General features: G+C 33.9%; 3 protein-coding genes across 6 annotated transcripts; all 3 read left to right on the forward strand.

Annotated features, from left to right (window-relative positions):
- The first annotated feature begins 3,512 nt into the window (after positions 1–3,512).
- On the forward strand, positions 3,513–7,740 carry ACD32.1 (alpha-crystallin domain 32.1). Its single transcript, XM_011084659.3, has 6 exons — positions 3,513–3,733; positions 5,986–6,099; positions 6,178–6,406; positions 6,629–6,743; positions 6,959–7,117; positions 7,489–7,740. The coding sequence occupies exons 1-6, from the start codon at positions 3,635–3,637 to the stop codon at positions 7,556–7,558; spliced, it is 786 nt and encodes a 261-aa protein (XP_011082961.1). The 5' UTR covers positions 3,513–3,634; the 3' UTR covers positions 7,559–7,740.
- Positions 7,741–10,014: 2,274 nt separating this feature from the next.
- On the forward strand, positions 10,015–11,910 carry EMB975 (Tetratricopeptide repeat (TPR)-like superfamily protein). The gene has a single exon (XM_011084658.3). The coding sequence runs from the start codon at positions 10,328–10,330 to the stop codon at positions 11,804–11,806; it is 1,479 nt and encodes a 492-aa protein (XP_011082960.1). The 5' UTR covers positions 10,015–10,327; the 3' UTR covers positions 11,807–11,910.
- Positions 11,911–13,668: 1,758 nt separating this feature from the next.
- Positions 13,669–22,150, forward strand: LOC105165593 (actin-related protein 2/3 complex subunit 1A). Of its 4 annotated transcripts, none has more exons than XM_020695178.2 (16): positions 13,669–13,826; positions 13,935–14,019; positions 14,105–14,190; positions 14,861–14,937; positions 15,126–15,220; positions 16,562–16,631; positions 17,193–17,262; positions 17,895–17,968; positions 18,062–18,101; positions 19,558–19,639; positions 19,800–19,888; positions 19,986–20,071; positions 20,810–20,870; positions 21,080–21,183; positions 21,291–21,349; positions 21,440–21,746. In XM_020695178.2, the coding sequence occupies exons 2-16, from the start codon at positions 13,950–13,952 to the stop codon at positions 21,502–21,504; spliced, it is 1,128 nt and encodes a 375-aa protein (XP_020550837.1). In that variant the 5' UTR covers positions 13,669–13,826; positions 13,935–13,949; the 3' UTR covers positions 21,505–21,746. The 4 variants fall into 4 exon arrangements, with proteins under 4 accessions (XP_020550837.1, XP_020550838.1, XP_011082956.1 ...); XM_020695179.2 differs by having other exon boundaries at positions 13,703–13,838; XM_011084654.3 differs by adding an exon at positions 21,753–22,150 and having other exon boundaries at positions 13,708–14,019; positions 21,440–21,539.
- The last annotated feature ends 202 nt before the right edge of the window (positions 22,151–22,352 follow it).

Raw genomic sequence — 22,352 nt, forward strand, 5'->3', positions numbered from 1 at the left:
GGGATTGGGAGCTGCACCAACCCCTACACGTACCTATGTTCTATTAATCACAAAATCACCCAAATCAATCAATCAATTCAACATTTGCATGTCGAAGTCCTTTTCTTTTTTGTGGGTATATTACATAAAACTCCATTTTGCCCCATTTATTTGATATTTAAATATGTTTTAATATATTGTATATTATAGATTAATTTAAATTATTGTGTAATTTAATTTTTTTTTAGTAAATATATATTTGATTAGTTAAAAATATTATAAAAAACTATATTTATTTGTGGAATATACTACTTAAATATCAAAACACCTAAGAAAATATATAAAAATTTTAAATTAAAAAATCACAATACAAAAATAAATATACTAAAATTTAAAATACTTATATAAATATAAATAAAATCAATTGTAATCACATATTATTAATTGAATTAAATTATAATTTAACTTAAATTTATTTCAATAAATTATGTTTTACTGCGGATCTAATAACAACATTAATTTATTTAAAAACATCTTTCTTATCCCTCCATATGCTGCATAGTATGAATATTTTTATTTATTTATATTGTGATAAATAATTTTGATTTTAATTATTTTTTTTAAATTTTTTTACTTTTAGGTGGTCGTATCATATATCTCGTACGCATACGGCTCACAATGCTCTATGCATTGTAAGGAATACGTTGGAACATATGCAAGCAAATAAAGTACACCGCTGGTAATATATTTTTTTAGGTATAGTATATTTTTCAGTGATATTTTTCCAAAAATATTAATTGTGTTGTATGATATTGTAATTTATTTTGACTTCGTATGATAGTGAAACATCGGATGCGGGTTCATTGTTTTATGCAACTCGCACACCATGAAATATACGATGCTCGTTGATTAATTATTCGTTGGTTGAGATGCATCATCCGGAGCGGGTTCTCCGATAATTTGGCTACGTGCAAAACATTCCCCTAAACCCACTGCAACAGGTTGCTTTGACCACAATTATAATTTTTTTATTTTTTTATTTTTAAATTATTGTCACCGCAATCAGAGAACGTCGTGACAGTCAATTAATTTTTTTTCTAAAAAGCATGTCAGCGCGATGTGTAATTGTGGTGACTTTGAATTTATTTTATCTTTTTGAAAAAAAAATGACAGCACCGTGTTTTGACAAGACGGTGCTGCTCAAATCTTTAAAAATTTGATATTCACCCCCAATTTATTATTATTTTTTTATATTTTTTAAATAATTTTTGCCCATATACATGTATAATTTAAAAATAATAATATCATAATAAATTTTTTAATATGACAAAATGATATTACTAAGAAAGGACTAATAATTTATAATTTATATGTGCATCATAATTTATAAAAAAAAAAAAAAAACAAAGTTATAATTAACATTATGTTTATGTTTGGTAAGATGCACAGACAAACACACAGACTTCATATAAATGCACTATAATAAAAATAATAATATAAATAATTTATTATATATATTAAATATAATCATCCCTAAAATAAAATTAATTAACTGCGACTAATCTTAAACTGTGCAAGAAGTTTCCTAATTCCATAAGAGTTTGCCAAGAGTACCAACTCAACATAAAGTGCCAAAAAATGGCTCCAAACTATAATAAAAGATAGTATTACTAATAATACAGAAAATAGTATTTTTTATCCCATAAGTTATGGTCATTTCACTTTTAATCTTATTCATTATAGGATTAGTATTTTTAATTCAATAATTTAGAAAAATTAGCACTTTTTGTCCTAATCTATTTTTTTATTTATAATTTAACAGCACACGGGGCAACGTGCCCAATATGTGGTTGTTAAGTACTTTTGGTTGGAAGAAAAATTAACATATTTTCCAGCTTGCGACTACCTTTGTGGGAAACATAACTACATTTGAAGGGATTTTTTTTTTTTTTGAAGGAACTTAGGACAAACGAAAGGGGATTTTTCTCTTCTCTCACAAAAAGTGAATCTCATTTTTCCTATATTTATGTAAGTTGAAGTCAAGTAAAAACAACACAAAGAATCATGTCTTCCACCAGTGAATCAAGTAGGCCAAGTTGAGCATTCATATGTTATTGTTGGAAGAATGACCAATTTTTCCTCCAGCCAAAAATACTTAACAATTGCGTGTTAGGCACGTGACTTACACCATTAAATTGTAGATGACAAAATGGATAAGGACCAAAAGTGTTATTTTTTGTAAGTTACAGGATTAAAAGTGCTAATCATATATTGAATGAGATCAAAAGTGAAAAAGACATAGCTTATGGAAATAAAAATGTTATTTCCCCATAATAATAATTTTGAAATAATTATATATATATATTAAATGACAATAATTTTGACATTTCTTGTCATAATAGAATTGTTATTGGCAGTCATTTATAAAGTTGTCAGTAATCACTTCAATAGAAAAATAATATTAATGACAAATTCTTAAATACAAGTTTGAAGTTGTCATTAAAATTATAATTGTGACACCTTCATAGTGATAATTTAAATGACAATACAAATATAGTAAAACAATTATATTTATTATCCCTATATGAGTATCACTAACTATTCCAAGTAAAAATTGCATGCACAAACTTTTTGTCACTAATATAACATGTGACAAGATTTTACTTATATATTATCAGTATTAAAATCATTATAACGATAAAATAAAAATTATTATTGCTTAATCTATAAAATGAGTGACGTTTTTAATATCACCACTTATTTTTTTGTTGTTAATACTATCTTGTTTTGTCCGTGGAACTTCGTGCACTATTTTTATCACTAATTATTATAAATAGTAATAGCAATGAGGCGGGTCTCGGGTGGGTCTATCCGCACTCGAGATCTATCCCGTTTTATGAAATCTCGTCCCGCCTCGCTTTGTTAAGATAAACAATACATTCATCTATTTTTTTTAATTTTTGAATAAGTAATATCATTTAAATAAACATAACTTTTTTTTGCCTAAAATGAATTATATAATATAAATATTACCATCCTTACAAGTGCTAATTTTTGTGCAAATATTACCATTATTAAAATTATAAAAATCATTATAATATCAAAATAATTATTTTATCCCCTATACTAATATAAAAGAAAAACTCCTTCATATTCACAAATGACCATTAATGATACTGTTGTACCAATTTTTTGTAAGGTCGAAAATGTCCTTCATAACAAAATAACTAACTATATTTATTGATAATTTTTTTCTTTCTTTTTTTAGTAATGTCCTGTACTATTTTATATATTACTTTTATTATAATATATTTTAAAATATAAAAGATTATTTATTATATACAACTTGATCCATGGACTAATATAATATAAAAAAAAACTTTAATATCACAAATTTAATTTTCAACGCAGTTTGTAGTGCCAATCCAGAGCTGCAAAGATATCTGTTTCTGATATTTTTGGATTAAAAGATATTTTTGGCTCTGATCACCACAAAAATATCTGCACTTTACATCAAAATCATCATCATTCGTCACTTCAATAGCAAAAATATCCACAAAAAACACGCTCTTAAATTGAGTTCCAACTCCAAGAGCAAACTCTATCCGAGAAACCCTTTTGCTGGATTTGGTGTGTGTTTGCGATAAGCAGCGAAATGGAGAATCAAATGGTGAGGAGAAGAAGCGGTGTTATCGCAGCCCATTTAGCTTCTCATGAAGATATGTCAGCCTCTGCCACCCACGTTTTCCCCATGGTACGTAGTTCCTGAAATTCTTGCATATGATTCTGTTTCTTTGCTGGGAATGTTTTAGGGGAACGATCTTGTGAAATTTTACGGTGTTGATTCTTGGCTGCTTTCGCTTCTGTTCAGGTGGATGTGGCGTTTCCTTGATTAGTTGTTCATATGATTGTGGTATCTATGTTTCTTGTTTTCTTTTTGGTTATTTATTATGATCAGCTGAAGAATTTACCCTTTAGGATTCTTGGTTTTGTATGTCGAAATCTGCGTTATATATAGTGAGAAATGTGAAGCTTGATGGAGAAATTGCTTGAGATTTTGTGTCAAAGAAGATTTTGAAAAAAATGACTCTGAGATTTGCTGTTGTTTGGTTTTGAGCCTTACCTGGGGTGTGGGGAGTGTTTGGGCCAACTTCGAAAAGTGCTTTTGAGCCTTTGGCTTCGGGAAAAGCTATGTTGGAATGTCTAGGAGCAATTTTTGCTTCTGAAACTTAATATATATACATATCTATACTTTTATGTCAAAAGCTAGAAGTTATCCGCTCTGGTAGAGCGATTTCTGTAAATAACTTCAACTTCATCTTGGACTATTTTATTCTCGGTATAATAATTTTAATATAAAATTCTACTTTGATTTATTCTTTAAATCTGTACATCTAGAGGTGATATTTGGTTCTTCAAATAAATTTGAATATCTTAACACTATTAAGAATTAAATTTCACAATTTTTTTTTTGTATTTGGTAAAACATTTGATATTATTTCTATGCTATAGAAAAATATGACTACTTTGTTGCGATTAGTTAACAAGAAAGTAATTTTGTCTTTTAACAGTTCTACAAATTTACTTATCGTTGAACAATCATATTAGTTAGTTGGAACTTTATTTAATTAAATATTGTTTTTATTAGTATTTAATATTCTAATAATACATGTAATAATTATTTGTAAACAATTAAACGTGAAATATATCAATTAAACTAATTTTTATTATGTTTTAGAAAAAAATCAATAATATTGGTAACTTGACAAGTGTAAATGTTAGCAAAACAATATCCTTGTAACACGGATAAAAATGGTTTTTAATGAGTGAAACTCTTTCCCAAACACTCATAGTTTAGCTTTTATATATTTCTTTGATTCTACTATAATTTTCAACTTTACTGCAATAAGCACTCCTCTAAAATTGAAAGTTTTCACAAACACTTGTCTAAACGTAGAAGTTTTCAAAGAGTTGTCTAAAAACATGATAAGTTTTCGCTGACTCTTGCTTTGTGATCTGAACAAGATATCTGCCACTCTTTTGTGATTCCTACTTTTGTATTTTCCCCTGTGAATTAATTTTTGTGCATTGATGGTTTTGCTTCTTCTTTTGATCATAGGATGAAGTTTTGCATGTGTAGTTCAGATAAAGAACTTCTAGACTGTGGGAATGTTTTTTAATGGAGTACACACAGTTGAAAATTACAGGACCTTTAAGGTTACGATTCAATCAATACAATAACAATCAATAATATGGAATTAAGGAGTAGCTTTATTCAGCTCTTGGGGAATGATGTCGAGCTTAGCCGTTACAAGGCCCTGAATTAATAGCTTACGGCATTCAATAGTAACGAAATGGTGTCTGCTTAATGAATTTCATACACTCTGCACCAACTACAAGCTAACACATCTAGACAAAATTCTTCAATTCAGCCTAGTGGTTGAAATCTGCAAGAAAATTAGAACTGATTATATATGGATATGTACATGGATTAGTTATAATCCTAGTCGAAGATGCATATCGCAAAGACTCAAAAGAATCGTCATCGTCACTTCTCCAGAATTTTAACATGAAGTTGTTGCCAAGCAAAAAGTTCAAAATTTTTGGCTTGACGAACTTTACAAGTTGAATGCTCAAATGAATATTCGTGGATGCAATGTCTTTTCAGTTATGTAACTTTTGACCACTTCCAATGAAGTGATGCATAATGTTTGTAAGAAACTTCATAGTGGCACCACAACGGAGGTAGTCACCAAGTAAGTTTGCTTTATTTAATACAGTCCCCCACCTGTCTTGGGAAACCACGAATGACCAAAGCAGCAAAGTTCATCTCCATTTTCTGTGTTCTTGAATCTCCACTATTTGGATAAGTTATAGTTTAACTGCTTCTTAGCAAGCAATATAACTTTCTGATGTCATCTGTGCTTCTCTTCTTTATGCATTTTGTTATATCAAATATATTTTTGTGCACGCTCTTGACTTTTTCACTTGCATAACCATCTCTAGAGCTGCAGCAATAGTCTGAACACTGTCATGGGGAGGCGTGACAACAGAACATATTTTGCTCGGCAAGGGTCCAGCGCTCATGGTCCCCACATGAGACAGGCTTCAAGCGAGCAGGTGTAAAAGATGTCAACAATAATTCCATGTTTTATGATCTGGTGGTGTAGTAACACTGTATTTTTTGTCCTTGCACAGGGAAACTATACACAACCTAGGACACCTTTCAAGACCACTGATCATGGAAACAAAGGGCCTAATGCTCTTGGAACACCCGCATTTTCCAGACCTGCTCAGTTACAACCTGATATTCCAAGCGTAAAAGGAATCCAGACTGCAGATGCTCCCAGATTTGCACGGCCAAATGGAAAACATGGGCAGCCCGAGTTCCACTCTGAGGAGAAAACAAATAATTTTGCATCGAAGGGTAAGTAAAGTGAGTTGTCTGACTTTCGTGCTCTCTATTGAAGTATTGCATCATTTTGAGAGACTTATCTCTCTTAAAACCTGTAACGACATGCTATTAACCTTGTTTGTATATTGACTTCTCAGGCCGACCATCAGCATTTCTTACTTCAATCTGTTATCTTTAATGTGCATGTTCTTGTTTTTATCATTGATTCTATACCATTTTGCCTCATTTTCGCAGGATCTGAGTGGTCGCCAAAAATGGATGTTTTAGAATCTGGACTCAATTATGTTGTTACGTTGGAAATTCCCGGTGTCAGTATTGACAACATAAAGGTGGAGGTCGACGACCAAAAGTAAGTTAGCATCTTTACAACTGCCATCCACATTTACATTTTCACTTCGTAGAATTTAGTTCAGGTCTGATCTATAGAGATCTTTTCTTACTCCTATTCAGTAAATGAAAAAAGAACCCAATGTTGGATTGTATCCGCGCACAGCTTGCATTTGTAAAACGACACTTGTAATCTGATTTGATCTTATGCCTAATGATATACCTCATCTCTGACAGTGTGATTGTAACCGGGAATCGTCCAAACTGGTCTTGCGCAGTGGCATCTTCAAAAACAACACCGTGTTACCTCAGAAGGGAAATTTTACAGGGTCCATATCGAATTGTATGGCCGCTTCCCACTAACGCAAACAAGGAGCTTGTTTCAGCAGAAATTCAGTACGTTTCAGCTTTACATCATGATTTTCATATGAATGCTTGTCATTGACGAGGAGTCGCTATTATTAGTGTTTAGTGTGTTGATGTAATACGCCGATGGAGCGAGTATCATCTTGTTTGTCTATTGAAGCATCACATTAGGAAAACTCAGAATCTTGCATATTTCAAAGAACCGAGGTGAGAAGTTATGATAACATGTTCAACTGAAAATACATAGAAACGAATATGTTTTCATATCTGTTAAGTAGATAACAAGTAGAATATGAGGGTTACGTGTTTCTGTAGGGCGATCTGCGTGGTTTCTCTATTATGAATTTGCCATTTCCTTGTGAAGCATCCTAAGCTGATAGTTGCGGTTGTTCTGGGTGCAGGGACGGACTTCTTCGGATTACAATTCCCAAACTTTCAGGGCTAAGGTGGCTGAGAAAGGCATACATGTAGCTTAAATATATATATATATATATATATATATATGTACTAGTACTCTGCATTGTAATATCTACAGTGTCTGTTATCAATTTCTTCAGTGCTCTTGATGCAGCATAAAAATGTGTTTGTGTGTGTGTGTGTGTGTGTTGTATTACATAAAAGAGATGTCTATGAGGAGCTTTGTTATTAATATATATCTATATATCTATATATATATATATATCTATATATATATATATTGCACTTCTTTTGTTAGCAACATTTCCTGATTATGTCAAAAACATACTATAACGGGAAAAATGTAATAAATTTGTACTGATAGAGAAAAATGTAATATGGCTATCCTTATTCCATTTATATATTTTACATTTATGCTTGGATGGGACAAAAATATACATAAAAATGTAGATGGGGACAAAATTGAAAATTTTGTGTAACTGTTTTTGTTGACGTCAACATTTTTTGCATCCAAATCTTAATGAAAGGGGTTAGGTGTAAATGGATTTTTTGAAAATGGTGTAAGTATAATTTTGAATATTTTTGGGGCCAAAATATAATTTTGTATTTTTAATGGGGGTTTAAGTTTAATTAAGTCTAATACATATTGCACTTTTTTAGCAACTTCTTTTAGCAACATTTCTTGGTTATGTCGAAAACACATTATTATCACTATCTTGATGCGGGGACTTCTTATGGGCACTTGAAATGATCAAAATACCCTTAATTATAATTTTTAAATCTTAAAAGATCTTGAATTTGCGTGTACTATCAGGTTCTACATAAACTGACCGCAATTCAAATCCAAATATGTATGTACTTACGAAAATTTTGTGATAAAATTTATATTATTCGTTTACGTGAAAATATACAATTAAATGATATTTATAAACACATCTTTCATACGCCAAATTTTTACTATTATATTTGCTTTGTAGAGTGCATCCTTTAAATAACTTTCTTGACAAACATGGAAGGGCTATAAACAAAACTTTTCCGAGCTTGTCTTGTTGGACAATTAGAAGAGTTTGGACTTGATAATAGACTTAGGAGATCTTCCATATTCAACCTAAATTCAAAATCAAATGTTAATTAATAAAAAAGAAAGAAAAGAAAACTGTAGGTTTAACAAATTCTAAAGCTATAAAATAAATAAATAATTTTTACTTATATAATTTTAAGATACTTGGGTGTAATTTCAAAAAAATGGGGGCGTTAAAAAATTCCTTAATTTTAAAAGGAGGGTGGTTGTAATTAATGATAATAAAAAAAATTATAATGAAAACATAATTGAATTATTGAAAAAAATTGCACCACCATTAAAGTGGCGTAGAACCAAACAAAAAAAAAAAAAAAAGACTAATTACATTTTGTTATTCAAATTATAATCTTTTTTATATTTTGGTATCTAAAATTTTGCACATTTTTATCACCAAGTTTTTTATCAAAAAAATATTACATGCAGTGCGTACATGTGATATTTAAGGGTTATGTAATGTGATACTTTCACATATGCACGCATTTGATGCATTTTCAGCAAAAACATGATCATATATGGTAAAAGTACAAATTTTATAAAGTTGAGATGACAAGTTGATATAAAAAAAATATTTAGATGCCAAAATATAAAAATGGGCATAATTCGAATGACAAAATATAATTTACCTTAAAAAAAGTGAATAATGCTGGGACAAATGTCTATAAATAAATGGGATAATTACGTTTATCTTTTTGATTTATGATCTATTTATATAAATCATTTATGTTCTTTGTATAATTATACAAATCACCTGAGCCAAACAAAAAAAAAAAGAGGGTGTGAGTGTTAATTATCCCTAAACAGATTCACAAACAAAAAATAAAAATGGTGATTGCAAATACTGAGAATTTCACTAATTAAATCATTAACTCAAAGACTAATATATTGAAATCATTGGAAAAATTTTAATTAGCTCCAAATTGTTATTGAAATTCCAAATCCTTAATAATTGAAAACCCATGTCACATCACCATTTTATCTTGTCCAAAACTTATCTCGTACTTCTCCTCTCAGTACTTAGAAAACGCTTCCACGTTTCATTTTCCGCTTGGATTATTCAAAATTATTATACTTTTAAATTTTTATTTTTTGGAAAAAAATTATATATACATTCATACGAGCGACGTTTCCAAACCATATCAAGCCCATGAGGCCGACAGGGCTTGGCCCAAGACAAAGGGCTATTAGCCCATGATTAGAATTTGAGTCCAATGCCTATTTTGATATATATTTTTTAATTATAAGTTATAAGCCCATGATTAGAATTTGAGTCCAAATTTTTATTATTTTTGTATTTTATATTTTTAATTTTTACCAACTTGTTTTTGTTAGTTTTGTAATTTTTTTATTTATTAGATAAAAGATATGTTTGTTTTTTTTATATATTTATTCAAGTGGACAAATAAACAAACTTAAATATAATAATTGATTTCTGTTTTACAGAGTTATCTAGTGAGTTTGTGGCGGAGGGGGGAGGTGGTGGGGCAGCAAGTGGCCGTGGAAGAAGATTTCATCGGCCGGAGATAAGGGAGGAAGGGATTTGGTTTTGTTGTCGCGGCGGCCGGGGTGGTTTTGGACGGCGGGTGGAGGGAGATGGTGAAGGAGAATTCATGGGATGGAGAGGATGAGTAAGAGATTGGGAATTCTAGCGTTCTTGGTAACAACCACCTGGTGTTTGATGAAATGTCTGTTGAAGTTGTCAGGTTGATTTGATTAGGACCTCGCTGGTTGTTTGATTTTGATGGATGGAGAGCTTACTCTGCTGTTTGTTTTCATATCCAGTTTCTAACTGCGGTAGCATTACTAGATTTTCGCGAGGTGTAGTGTTTGCCTCACGCTCTGACAGCAAGAAACCTTACCATAGAAAACTGCAGCTTCCCAAGAACCTTCGTCATCGTCGACGGACTGAGGCTCCACCTGACTTCCATCCTGTGCTTCATCGCGACGACGAGGAACAGATTCCATGTGAAGAGCTGCAGCCGGATTCTGAATCAGCTGACCTTGAGTCCGATTATGATGAAATTGATGCTAGTGGAAGTTATGATGGAAATGTAGTTTGGGAGTCGGATGAGATTGAAACTATTTCATCCCTTTTCCAGGGAAGGATTCCTCAAAAGCCAGGAAAGATAAATCGGGAAAGGCCTCTCCCACTCCCGCTTCCTCACAAGATTCGACCTTTGGGACTTCCCGTGCCAAAGAATCTAATCAGGACTAGTCATGCTCGTTCTGCGAGGCAGCCCATATCCAATCAGATGTACAAAAATCCGGCTTTCTTGATTAGCTTAGCCAGGGATATCAGAAGCCTTCCTCCTGAGGATGATGTGTCCACAGTTCTCAACCAGTGGGCTAGGTTTCTCCGAAAAGGGTCCTTGTCGCTGACAGTCCGGGAGTTGGGCCACATGGGCCTTCCGAACCGAGCCTTACATGTGTTTTGTTGGGTTCAGAGCCAGCCTCACTTGTTCCCAGATGATCGTATCCTTGCCTCCACTGTCGAGGTCTTAGCCAGGGCGCACGAGTTGAAAATGCCTTTCGATTTGGATAAATTCATCAACTTGGCAAGTCGTAGCGTCTATGAGGCCATGGTAAAGGGTTTCATTAAAGGAGGGAAATTGAGACTTGCCCGGAGGCTTGTTGCAGCTGCCACAGAAGGTAAAAGAATGTTGGACTCTAACTTGTACGCTAAACTAATTCTAGAACTAGGGAAGAATCCTGATAAAAGAAAGCATGTATTGCCATTGTTGGAGGAGCTTGCAAAGAGAGAGGATCTTAAACTGAGTCAGCAGGATTGCACTGCTATCATGAAAGTCTGCATAAAACTGGAGAAGTTTGACATTGTGGAGGCATTATATGATTGGTTCAAAAAGTCAGGCGGAGCTCCCAGTGTAGTCATGTACACCACTATAATACATAGTTGGTATTTGGAGAATAGATATAGGGATGCAATGGCTGTCGTCTGGGAAATGGAGGCTTCAAATTGTCCGCTTGATCTCCCAGCTTATCGTGTGCTTATAAAGCTTTTTGTTGCTCTGAATGATCTTTCCAGGACTTCCAGATATTATTCTAAGCTCAAGGAATCTGGTTTTACTGCAACTTATGATATTTACAGGGAAGTAATTGGAATTTATATGGCTTCTGGGAGATTAGCCAGGTGCAAGGAAATCTGCCGCGAGGCTGAGATGGCTGGATTCAAGTTGGATGAACAAACAAGGAAAGTTTTGCTGTAGCTTGGAGTAATACTATGTTGAAACCTGAAGATGTATAAATATTGGATCGGAATGCTACTGTCTTTAAGTTACCATTCAATGAAAAAATATAGCTTTAGTTTCAACCTGAGTATTCGGTCGAGTTTTCTATTTCAAGTTCTATTATATATTTTATTCCATTATATGTACACCACACGTATTAAATTTTCTCTACATAAATTAGATAACTGAATATGTTAAATGATATAAACAGTGTAATAAAATATAAATCCCAATCCAAGAATCGATAAGAAATATTTGAACCCGATTCGATTTTCATCCTAATGTAGTAGTATACCAATGAAGGGAACTATTTCGATTTCATTGAAGTTCCAGATTCGAGTAACTCTACTAAATTGTGATTATCAAAACATATGCTTGGATGTGGAACTCTGTTGTTAATTTTAGCAATAATAATTTCGATTTCTTCAAAAAATTTGGAAACACAGGCGTGTTGCGCAACCGTATTGCACAACACAGTCTTAACATGTGCAAACACAGGCGTATTGCGCAACCGGAGAGATATGGTCGTGGCTTGACACGGCCATGTGGCGTGGGAGTGAAAGGTTGATGCTCTTCCCTCCTTTATTAGTCATGGTTTTCTTGGTGTTTTATTCTCATTTTGGTGTGTTCATGCTGGGGGATAAAAATAATGAGTGCAAAATCTTCCAACAAATCCACAAAATTATGAAGTTTAAGAATAATCAAATGTGACAATTACAATGTATCAAAATTGGAACCTGACTGAAATATAATGAACACGTAAATAAACGGAGTCGTTGACAGATAAGCAGCATTAGACATGATCATCTTTCCTACAACTAATGTCAACCAACAGTGTCATGATCAACCAATATGATAAGCAACATCTTTAATAGAGTATAACATGTTCATGATCAGTCATTGAAGCCTCAAGCGCATACTAGGCTGGTGCCTTCTTCCTTCTTAAGGGAGTGACCAAACTGATTGAAAGCAAAATGAGACAGTGTCTTTGAAAAAGCAAGAATAACATAGGGTGCCCCACGATGGCCTGGGAGCGAGCATGCGTTTCAAAGGATCAAGGTGGCTTGGGCATGTGCAGTGTAGCGGCCATGAATCAAGCACCGATGACCAAGCAGTTTTGGGGGATCATTAAGCATATTACCAAATCAATCTGGGTGCAATGGATGCTCAAGTATAGGCTGAAAAACAAAACCATCTGGACAACTTCTGATAGAAGTGGACATTAACAGATATTACAGAAGGGGAGGATGTAGTGGCATAGTAGGTGTTTGGCTATCAGAATGAGCTCAGCTAGGTTTCGGTGGTCCTACCGACAGTGGTATCAGGGGGATTACTTGGGTTTCTAGGCGATGGAGAGGAAGCCATCTTCTAAACTAATCATCTCGGGCATTACTAGCATCACTGACTCATCATATTTGGATGGAGCGTAACAAACATAGGTTCTCCAACGACACTAATCCTCCAGAACTGGTGGCAAAGCTGGTGTTGGACCAAGTCCGCATGGGAACTTTGTTGAAGCCTGCTTCGGTTCCCTATAGATTATGAAAAACTGCATGGATTTGAATTCTTCTTTAATTGCAATTTACCTTAACCCATAATTGGTCTACTTCTTCACGGTCTGATAGGGTATTTTTGCCTCATTTTTCTGTGAATTGGACGACTAGGTTGTGTTGTGCGACATGATCATATTTTCTATCTTCTTTTTTTTAATATTTTCTTTAATAATTGGACCAAAAAAAAATATATATATATATAGATAAAAGATTAAACATCAAAAGAGTAGGTATCAAAAGTATATAAGTGAGTATATAAAGGGACTAAAACATAATTAATCCTAAAGTTTAAATATGGAAGGAGACAAAGGCAAAGTATGTAATAGAAAATAGATATAGAATGACCATTTTGGGTATTCCTCCGATCAGTCTCTGAAGGGAGTTCTCATTTTGGGAACCCATGAGAGCTACTAATCACCAACTATAGAACAAACCAATACGACAAGGTGAAGATTAGGGTTTGTGCTGAATATCTCGTCACCAAGTTCAGATCTTACGCAATTCATCCAAACTTCCAACCCTAATTCCCCCCCGGTTAATACTTCTGGTTTCAGGCAGTCGCAGATATTATGGCCGCTGTTTCAGTTCATCAGTTCGCTCAGTGCATCACTTGCCACGCTTGGAGTCCCGATCACTCCAGTAACCCTCTTTGGCGAATGTCTTTTGTTTCGAGACGTTGTGGTTGATTTAATGGGTGGTGATTTGTTTCGTTTTTGAATTGTAGTGATAGCGTTTTGTCCGAATAACAACGAAGTGCACATCTATAAACTGTTGGAAGGCAAGTGGGAGAAGATCCATGTTCTTCAAAAGGTAAACTGGGAGTGGTTCTTTCTGTTTTGCATATTTTTATGTTCTGTGAGATTTCCGTTTCCTAGTGTTTTCAGTTGTGGGTCTGATTAAGGGGTTTCGATGCTGGCAATTTCACAGGGAAGAATTGGATGATAGCACATATAAGAAAAAATTATCTCTGTTAATTCTATAACTGAGTGAGCATGGGTCTTAATTGGCAAGGGTTTAGATCAGACGGATAACTTTTTTTTTTTTTTTTGAGAAACCGCTTCATTCGTTGACATCAGCAAAATGAAAGTAATGAATTAACATTTCTTAAGATGCCGCTTCATTTGTTGCTGTCAGCAAATTGAAAGTAATGAATGAACAAAAGTTATGTCCCTTATAAGTTGTAAGCAAGGCAAATGTAAGTTCAATTTAATAGAATCATAACAGGTGCCTTGTTTGGGGATCAGGATCTGGCCAGAAATAAAAAAAGAAAAAGATGTGGAAAAAGAAATATGAGAACAAATTATGCTGCCAGGATCTGAAATCTTATCATTGTGCAGTTCATCATCTTCTATCTGTTTTAAGTTCTTGAACAAGACATAGCTTAATCCTTTTCATCTAATTCATTGCCTTGATTACGCTTGGACTTGGAGAAAAATCAATCGTCATTTCTTTTCTTCTAACTTTTTTCTTTTGGTCACAGCATGATCAAATTGTTTCCGGTGTGGATTGGGGCACAGAATCAAATAGGATAGTTACTGTTTCTCATGATCGGAATTCGTAAGTGTCAGAGCTTGAAGAATTGACAATGCATTTCTCTATGTGTGGTTCCCAGGATCTGATTGCGTTATTCTCCCTTTCTTGCTCCCAAAAGTTTGCATGTGGTTTTTCCTGCAATACGATGCTGTTTTCAGTTTTTTTCTTGCACTCGAGGGTCATAATGACAGATGTAGTTAACTCTATTTCAGATATGTTTGGTCCCAAGAAGCCACAGAGTGGGTGCCAACACTTGTTATTCTTAGGCTAAATCGTGCAGCACTTTGTGTACAATGGAGTCCAACAGGTATGGATGTCAATTAAGAGTTTCTGGATTTTATTATTTGTAATCACGATCCAGTTTATTTTCATATTCTGGTTACTGTCTGTAAGAAATGGCAGCAAGTGTGTTCAACATTATCCATCAATTTATGCACTATTATTTATTAATTCATCTTGAAGCATAAACTTTTAGATTTATTCCTGCATCCTATTAACAAGTCTAAACTGGCATGAGGATGTTGCTTGGGTAGGATTAATGTCAAAGTTGGGTTTCTCTTTCAGTTGAGGGAAGCTGTAAATACTATCCTGCTAAATAGTGAGAAACAGATTTTACAGAAACAAAATATGTGGCGTGCTGCATTCTTGCACGCCATAAACTTTTTGCTGTTCCTAGTTAAGAGTTGTCTGTCTTATGTTAGATGCATGGAAAGTTTATATAAAGAGGCTTTCTGCAAAAGGCATGAGAGCGTTTCTCGACAAATGACTCAACTTGCAATATTTAGCTTTTTCTCAGACTTCTTGTATAATAGTTGAGGAGAATCCATGAAGTGAACTTCAAGGGAAAAGGATCTATTAGAGCAGATTATTCCTGAAGTCAGCTTAGAATTTCTTCTATATAAGTGCATTTTTGGCATTCTTTATTGCATGATATGCAGCATGATAAGTTGCTCATACAACACGTATTTTTCGTACATTGTTTCGTTTGGGTTGTTGGCAATCTAATAATGCTTTCCTGGCCTGGTTGCAATTCCATCTGTTGCTTGATTGGGCAGTTAGTTGAGGATATTTTAAAGCTGGTTCACAATATTAGACTTCTGCTGTGCTTCAGTGATACAAGAGAGTGAGTTAATCATTAGAAGCATATGCGTGTATCTTGAGTTGGGGGGGGGGGTTGTTTAGATTACAGTTAGGCTGTACTATTGAACATCCAAGGAAGTTCTGTCAATCATATTTGCTGGATGAAACATCAACCTAGTGGTTACACAAGTGAATATTTGCTTTTGAGAATTCTATATTTCCTTGTCTTTCTTCAGCTTCATTCACAATGCAGGTGCTTTTCACAATGTTAGTTTAAATGATTTAGCTAAAAAGATTCTGCGACCTATAACATCCCTAGATAGTTCAACAAGCATTCTGCCCCTTGGTAATAAGGTTGCATGTTAAAGGTAGCAGTTGTTGCTTTAACTTGCACTTACCTTTCCTATTCTGCAGCAATAGAAAAAAAGACTGCTGGTGTACTGACCATTCAGTCCATTCCAATGGAAATTACTAAGCTCATGTTGCTTTTCTTGTCTCTTAATTCTTAAAACCTTTAATTGGGTGATTCTGATCAGTTTTTCATCAATTTTGTCGATTCTCTTTTCAGAAAACAAGTTTGCTGTTGGAAGTGGGGCTAAGACTGTTTGCGTATGCTACTATGAACAAGAAAACAATTGGTAAGACCTCGTAGGTTTTGTCTCTTTCACACTTTTAGGTGACATTACATGAAATCTTTTAGAGTAAATTGTTCTGGCTTGACTGAACCCTGTTTAAGTTGTTTTTATTTGGTTATTTTGAGTAGCATCTCAAATTGCCTTTTCCAGATGCAGTTAGTTAATTATTGATATATTAAACTATGACACTTGGCAAGAACTCTTTTCATGCCTGGGATTAAACATATGCATATGATATGCGGCGGTCTGATTATAAGTGCTGGACTTAATTCTGGTTATTGCTTGTTTCTCTCTGATCAACTTATAATTAAGAACATTAGTTCAGGATGCTTTTCTCAGAAGTATTGCTGCCAGTTTAGATGGGTAATCTCTATCGCATTAAGATTAATATTTGGATAAAGATACATCTGTGACCTTTGTAATATTTTTCCTCTGTACAAAATCAGTCCTCGTAAACTTGGTCTTTGCTTTTTGGCATTACATTATGTTTCTGCAAGTGTAAATTTGTATTGTTACTCTTTCAAATGTCTATGTCTCAATATATCTCTGTTACACATTTCACAGGTGGGTCAGTAAAGTTATAAGGAAGCGGCATGATTCTTCTGTGACGAGTGTTGCCTGGCATCCTGATAATGTTAGTATTTCTCAACTGTTATCTGTACTTGTATACCGAAGTGCTCAATTGTTTTTGGATCCAAGTACATATTTGCAAGTTTTATTGCTTCTACATAAAAGTTTCATGTGGTACACCAGTATATCTTCTCTTAAGAGGATCAAGAAGGGTTGTTGTATGGCTTCATATGCTCTTGAGCATTCAAGGCTTATTAAATTTTGAGGTTACAAGGAAAAAAGGTTCCTAGATATTTTACAGAGCCTCTAGTTTCAAACAAATGAAGAAATTAACAAAGTCATGGGTAGGCAAGTCAAATTGCTCAAGTCAAGCTATTCATTTAATTGTTATCCACGTTAGGTTTTAAGTAGAATGAAAAGGTTGCAAGAGCAAAATTCAATAATTAGGTGTTGTGATTTTCTGCATCCATAGATATACAGGTCTTTGGAAAAATTTGATGCATTTGATCCATATAAATTGTCATCCTTTAGTATCTTTTACCCAAATGTTACTGCTGCTGTGCTAAGGCTGTCCGTCAATTTCGGATTCAGACATATTAGCGATATATGGCTTACTGTGACTTAAGCGTAACAAGCGAGTATATCGATTACTATTTCTGCATTTTACTTTTTCATCTTAATTTAATATTGTCTCAGATATTACTTGCAACCACATCAACAGATGGGAAATGCCGAGTATTCTCTACTTTCATCAAAGGTGTAGACGTCAAGTATGTTTTTTTAAATTTACTGAGAATTCTAACTTTGTTGCCACGAACTTCATCATTATGACTGTCTACATGTGTTGACAATTTTTACTACAGGAACTCTGCAAGGGCTTCATCTGAGTCCAAATTCGGAGAGGTTTGAACTTATTCTTGCATATGTAGTTGCCTAATTGCCATTATGTGTGAGAAAATATTTGGTTTGGTTGAGGATTGGCTTGATTAGTAGCACCAGATTTCAATGTCAGGACTAGTTAAGAAACAGTTTTTCATGTTGTGTGTTAATGTTAAGGACAGAAATAGCCTCTGATTCACTGTCCCAATTTCTTCCTCACCTAAAGATGCATTTTTCCTGTTTGTGGCAAAGTTTAAGATTATTAGAGTTGGAGATTAATCAGTTAAATATGAAATAAGGGTAAGTTACATGCCGACCCTTATAGTTGGGATTAATTACAACTACTATTTTATTGTTTGAGAAATTACTAATAATACCTCCTAGTACTAACATCTGTCCAATAGTGGAACCCCCTCCATTAAGGTTCTGTTAAAAAATTGGTGAACTTTGAATAATGCCCTTTTGTAGGCAGAAAAGTAATTTGGCCCTATTTTAACTAAATTGTAACTTGTCCAAATCTAATATTGGTTCCGTTAACTAATTGCTTCATTAGCCCATAAAATGCACTATAACTTCAATAAAATAGGAAAATAGCTGAAGTTATCTAACTATCATTTTGACATATATATGTATTTTTCCCTTAAAATTCATTATATATTTAACAATGAATATGCGTAATCTGTACAGATATGAATGTGTATACTATTTTATATATACACTAATACATATATACATATATGCGTGTGTGATTAATGCGCTCGGAATTGGGTGGGCGAGAAGAGCAAGCAGGGCAGGGTGGAGCCGAGTGGTGGCAGTGGAAAGGGTGAAATGTAGAAGAAATAGGAACTTAAAGAAACATCTGTAGAAGTAATATAGAAAAGTACATAGTTGTTTCTGATTATTGATTAACAGATTGTGGAAAGTGGTAAGGGATTAAGTTGTTCAAATCATAATTAGGTAAGCTCAAAAAGTGTTGGGCTGAACTTGTACTCTATATGAGGTTTTAAATTCATCTTATCGTGGGTATAGACATGTGTATTGAAGTATTGATATGACATTTAACCATCTAAATATTAACAGAATGCCGTGGAAATCTGCTGGTCTTTCCATTTGATTTATCCTTCACACAATTTTTACATTGGATTCTTATTAGCACAAATCTCCTCTTACTTTTTGTTCTTTGTATTTGGGATAATAGGCTACCTCAACTAAGCAATGAAGCGTACAAAATAGTAGAAGTTGGATTCGATCACCTTATGCACTGTAGGCCTTAAATAGCTAATAGACAAGAAGTTATAGTAACTTGAGAAGTTGGAATAAAGATAGAGGTCTTGTCTAGTTAGCCTGATCTACACATTGCTCATTAATAGTTGTTTTGTCGCCAACTGCATCCTTGTAAGCTTCGGTCTGCAGCAATATCACTTCACTTGCATGGTAAATTTGTCTCTAACACCATTTTCATTCTTTTGGCTTGGAACAGCAAATCATGCAGCTTGATCTCTCATATAGTTGGGCATTTGGCATGAAGTGGTCTCCAAGTGGCAATATGTTAGCATATGTAGGTCAGAAATTCATCACTTGGCTTGGTTGACATGTGAATCACTTAAAGATCAGTTGTGTTAGATTTACTTTTCAGTCCTTTCTATCATTTAAAATCTACTTTCATTGATTTTTGGAATAGAAACCCAATGTTCAACCCCTCTTATTGTATAAAAATCTCAGGTCACAATTCAATGATCTACTTTGTTGATGATGTTGGTCCTTCTCCATCTGCTCAGAGTGTGGCATTCCGTGATTTGCCTCTTCGTGATGTGGGTCAGCATCCACTCTTGGAACATTTATTTTTTCCATGATCTTCTTTACGATGATGATATTAATGAAATTTCATGACTAATATATTTGATTTAGGTTTTGTTCATTTCTGAGAGAATGGTCATTGGTGTGGGATTTGATTGCAACCCAATGGTATTCACAGCAGATCGAAGGGGATTATGGTGAGTTGAGCTTCCAGCATGAACTATTTTGTTTTCTGATTGGATTATTTATTTCCTTAGTTTTCTTTTCAATTCAAAGTGTTAATTGCATAAATGTTCACATGTTTAACATATTTTTGTGCTTTTGTGTAGTGTATGTTAGAGATATCTATACTATTTATTAAGGGGGACACCCTTAGAGTAATCACCAGAGTTGGCAAAATGTTATTGTCTAAAATTCCCTTAACTTTATTTATTTCTTCCACAAATAATCATCTCTTTTTATTAGTTAAGTTTATTAATAATTCTTAATCATGTAAATTTGAAATAATCTCTTTTATTAGTTCTTATCAATTATTTATTATATCTTTTTTTTTCATTTGGTTAAATAAATATAGTAAAATTTTAGTTATGCACAAGCATTGTGTGTGCTTCATTGGGTAGTTGAATATTAAATGGTTCTCCTCTTTGATGTCTTAAGCTTTTAGATGAGTTGCATATTCAACATGGTATGGGGGCCAGGCCAAACAATATATTCCATCATTTTTAGGGCATTAGAGATTCTTTTCCGTTAAATACTGTGAGAAACAGTAAAGCAATTCTCTTGATGACACGTAATAAGTTTGTCGATCACCATGTTGGAGGCCCTTTATTGATTTTCACATGTGTAAAATGCTGAAATCTGCAATTTGAGTGCTGCACGTGATGTGGCATCAAGGGATTTCATTGAGGATTAATTGGATGCTTTATTTCCTGTAGGAGTTTCTTGAGGTTCCTTGATGAGAGGATAACATCTTCAAGTGCAAAATCTGGCTCACAGGTATCTGTTTGTTATCTCAACTCTTTTCAGGTTTATATACCACTGAGTTGTTAATGCTGAGTTGTGAGCAACAAGTGTCAAACCTGAGTTGTCACATTACGTGGGAGTCTTGTAACTGATAATCTGCAATGTCAAGTTGGTTCTCGACCTAATTTTCAGTCATTAGCTGGCATCACACTTATGAATCTTTTATTTTTCTTATTTTCCAGATTTCAGGAAAATTTGGAAAATTTTATGGCCAATCAAAATATGGAAGCAATGACACCGTTGAAACTTCAAGAACACATGGGCGAGCACATGAAAACTGTATCACGTATGTATGCTGATGCTACCTATACTGTTTCCATTTTGACCATTATTTATTTTCTCTTCCCTAAAACACGACCATAATTCTTCCCTTTCTCGGCTTCCAAATTGTAGTAATATTGTACCCCTCAAGAAACCAGGGGATACTGCTGTTACACAATTCAGCACTTCAGGTTAGAAATCTTGAACTTAAGTCCATTTTTTCGACCAACTTTATCGTACTCTGACTTGTGTATCATCCATTGTGCAACCATTCCTCTCAGGATTGGATGGCAAGGTAGTCATATGGGAATTACAATCGCAAGACGACCTCTCGGAGTACTTATGAGGATGAAGTTTCGTCAAACTACATTAAGAGGAAAGGTTGTCCTCAAAGAGTCTATGTTCATTATTGTATTGTGGCTGTATTTTATTCTGATTGATTTACAGAAGCTTTTTAACTTTTAGTCATAATGAATTTATGCTTCCATGTAGAGTTTATTAATGTACTTGGTTTTGTTGTCTTGTTTGTATCTATGTTCCAATAGTGGTTGGAAGAAAAACAATTAATTACCTTGATTTTCATATAAATTGCAGATTTATTTAACAGACAGCATATACAATACTGTCACTCTGTAGATGCCATTCCAACGTAAATCTGATCCGAGAATTGAGTTCTAACAGGCATTGATTGATCTCAGTAGGCTCGAGAGCAATTGACAGTCTGATACAGCTGATTGGATGGTCCCATGGGTTTAGAGTGATTGCAAATGGAGATATTTTGCCTGGGCAACTTGGAGGCATAAAACCTGATCATCCTGATAATGTGACTTGCCTTAAATAGTCGCTCTTCCATCAACATAATTTTAGTTGCATGTTGTACTGAATCTGAATTAGGACCTGTGTTGAAATGAAAGATTTTGGTCTCTTATTCATGATGCCAAATTCAGTGCTGTTTGAATGATATTGAGTTATTATGGCCTTTTCATTTCTTCCGCATTTTATTATCAATTATTTTTTCAATCAAGTTCGAAAATCATAAGGTTCAACCCGCTCATGGCAGCCAAATTCCAATCTGCTGGTGTTTATACTCACGAATGCATCTATACAAGTATGAAAATAACATGATATGGATGAAGGAAGATGCGGGATATCATTAAGTAATACATTTGAAAGAGTAATCGCTATAATGTTTCG

This window comes from Sesamum indicum, linkage group LG12 (genome assembly GCF_026168435.1).
Source record: "Sesamum indicum cultivar Baizhima isolate 11 linkage group LG12, ASM2616843v1, whole genome shotgun sequence".
Classification (NCBI taxonomy): Eukaryota; Viridiplantae; Streptophyta; class Magnoliopsida; order Lamiales; family Pedaliaceae; genus Sesamum; species Sesamum indicum.

Coding starts and splice junctions, on each gene's coding strand:
- ACD32.1 (XM_011084659.3), top strand. CDS start 3,635: ATGGAGAATCAAATGGTGAGGAGAAGAAGCGGTGTTATCGCAGCCCAT. Junction 3,734..5,985: donor CCACCCACGTTTTCCCCATG/GTACGTAGTTCC, acceptor AACCATCTCTAG/AGCTGCAGCAATAGTCTGAA. Junction 6,407..6,628: donor AAATAATTTTGCATCGAAGG/GTAAGTAAAGTG, acceptor TCATTTTCGCAG/GATCTGAGTGGTCGCCAAAA.
- EMB975 (XM_011084658.3), top strand. CDS start 10,328: ATGGAGAGCTTACTCTGCTGTTTGTTTTCATATCCAGTTTCTAACTGC.
- LOC105165593 (XM_020695178.2), top strand. CDS start 13,950: ATGGCCGCTGTTTCAGTTCATCAGTTCGCTCAGTGCATCACTTGCCAC. Junction 19,640..19,799: donor CAATATGTTAGCATATGTAG/GTCAGAAATTCA, acceptor TAAAAATCTCAG/GTCACAATTCAATGATCTAC. Junction 20,871..21,079: donor GTGCAAAATCTGGCTCACAG/GTATCTGTTTGT, acceptor CTTATTTTCCAG/ATTTCAGGAAAATTTGGAAA.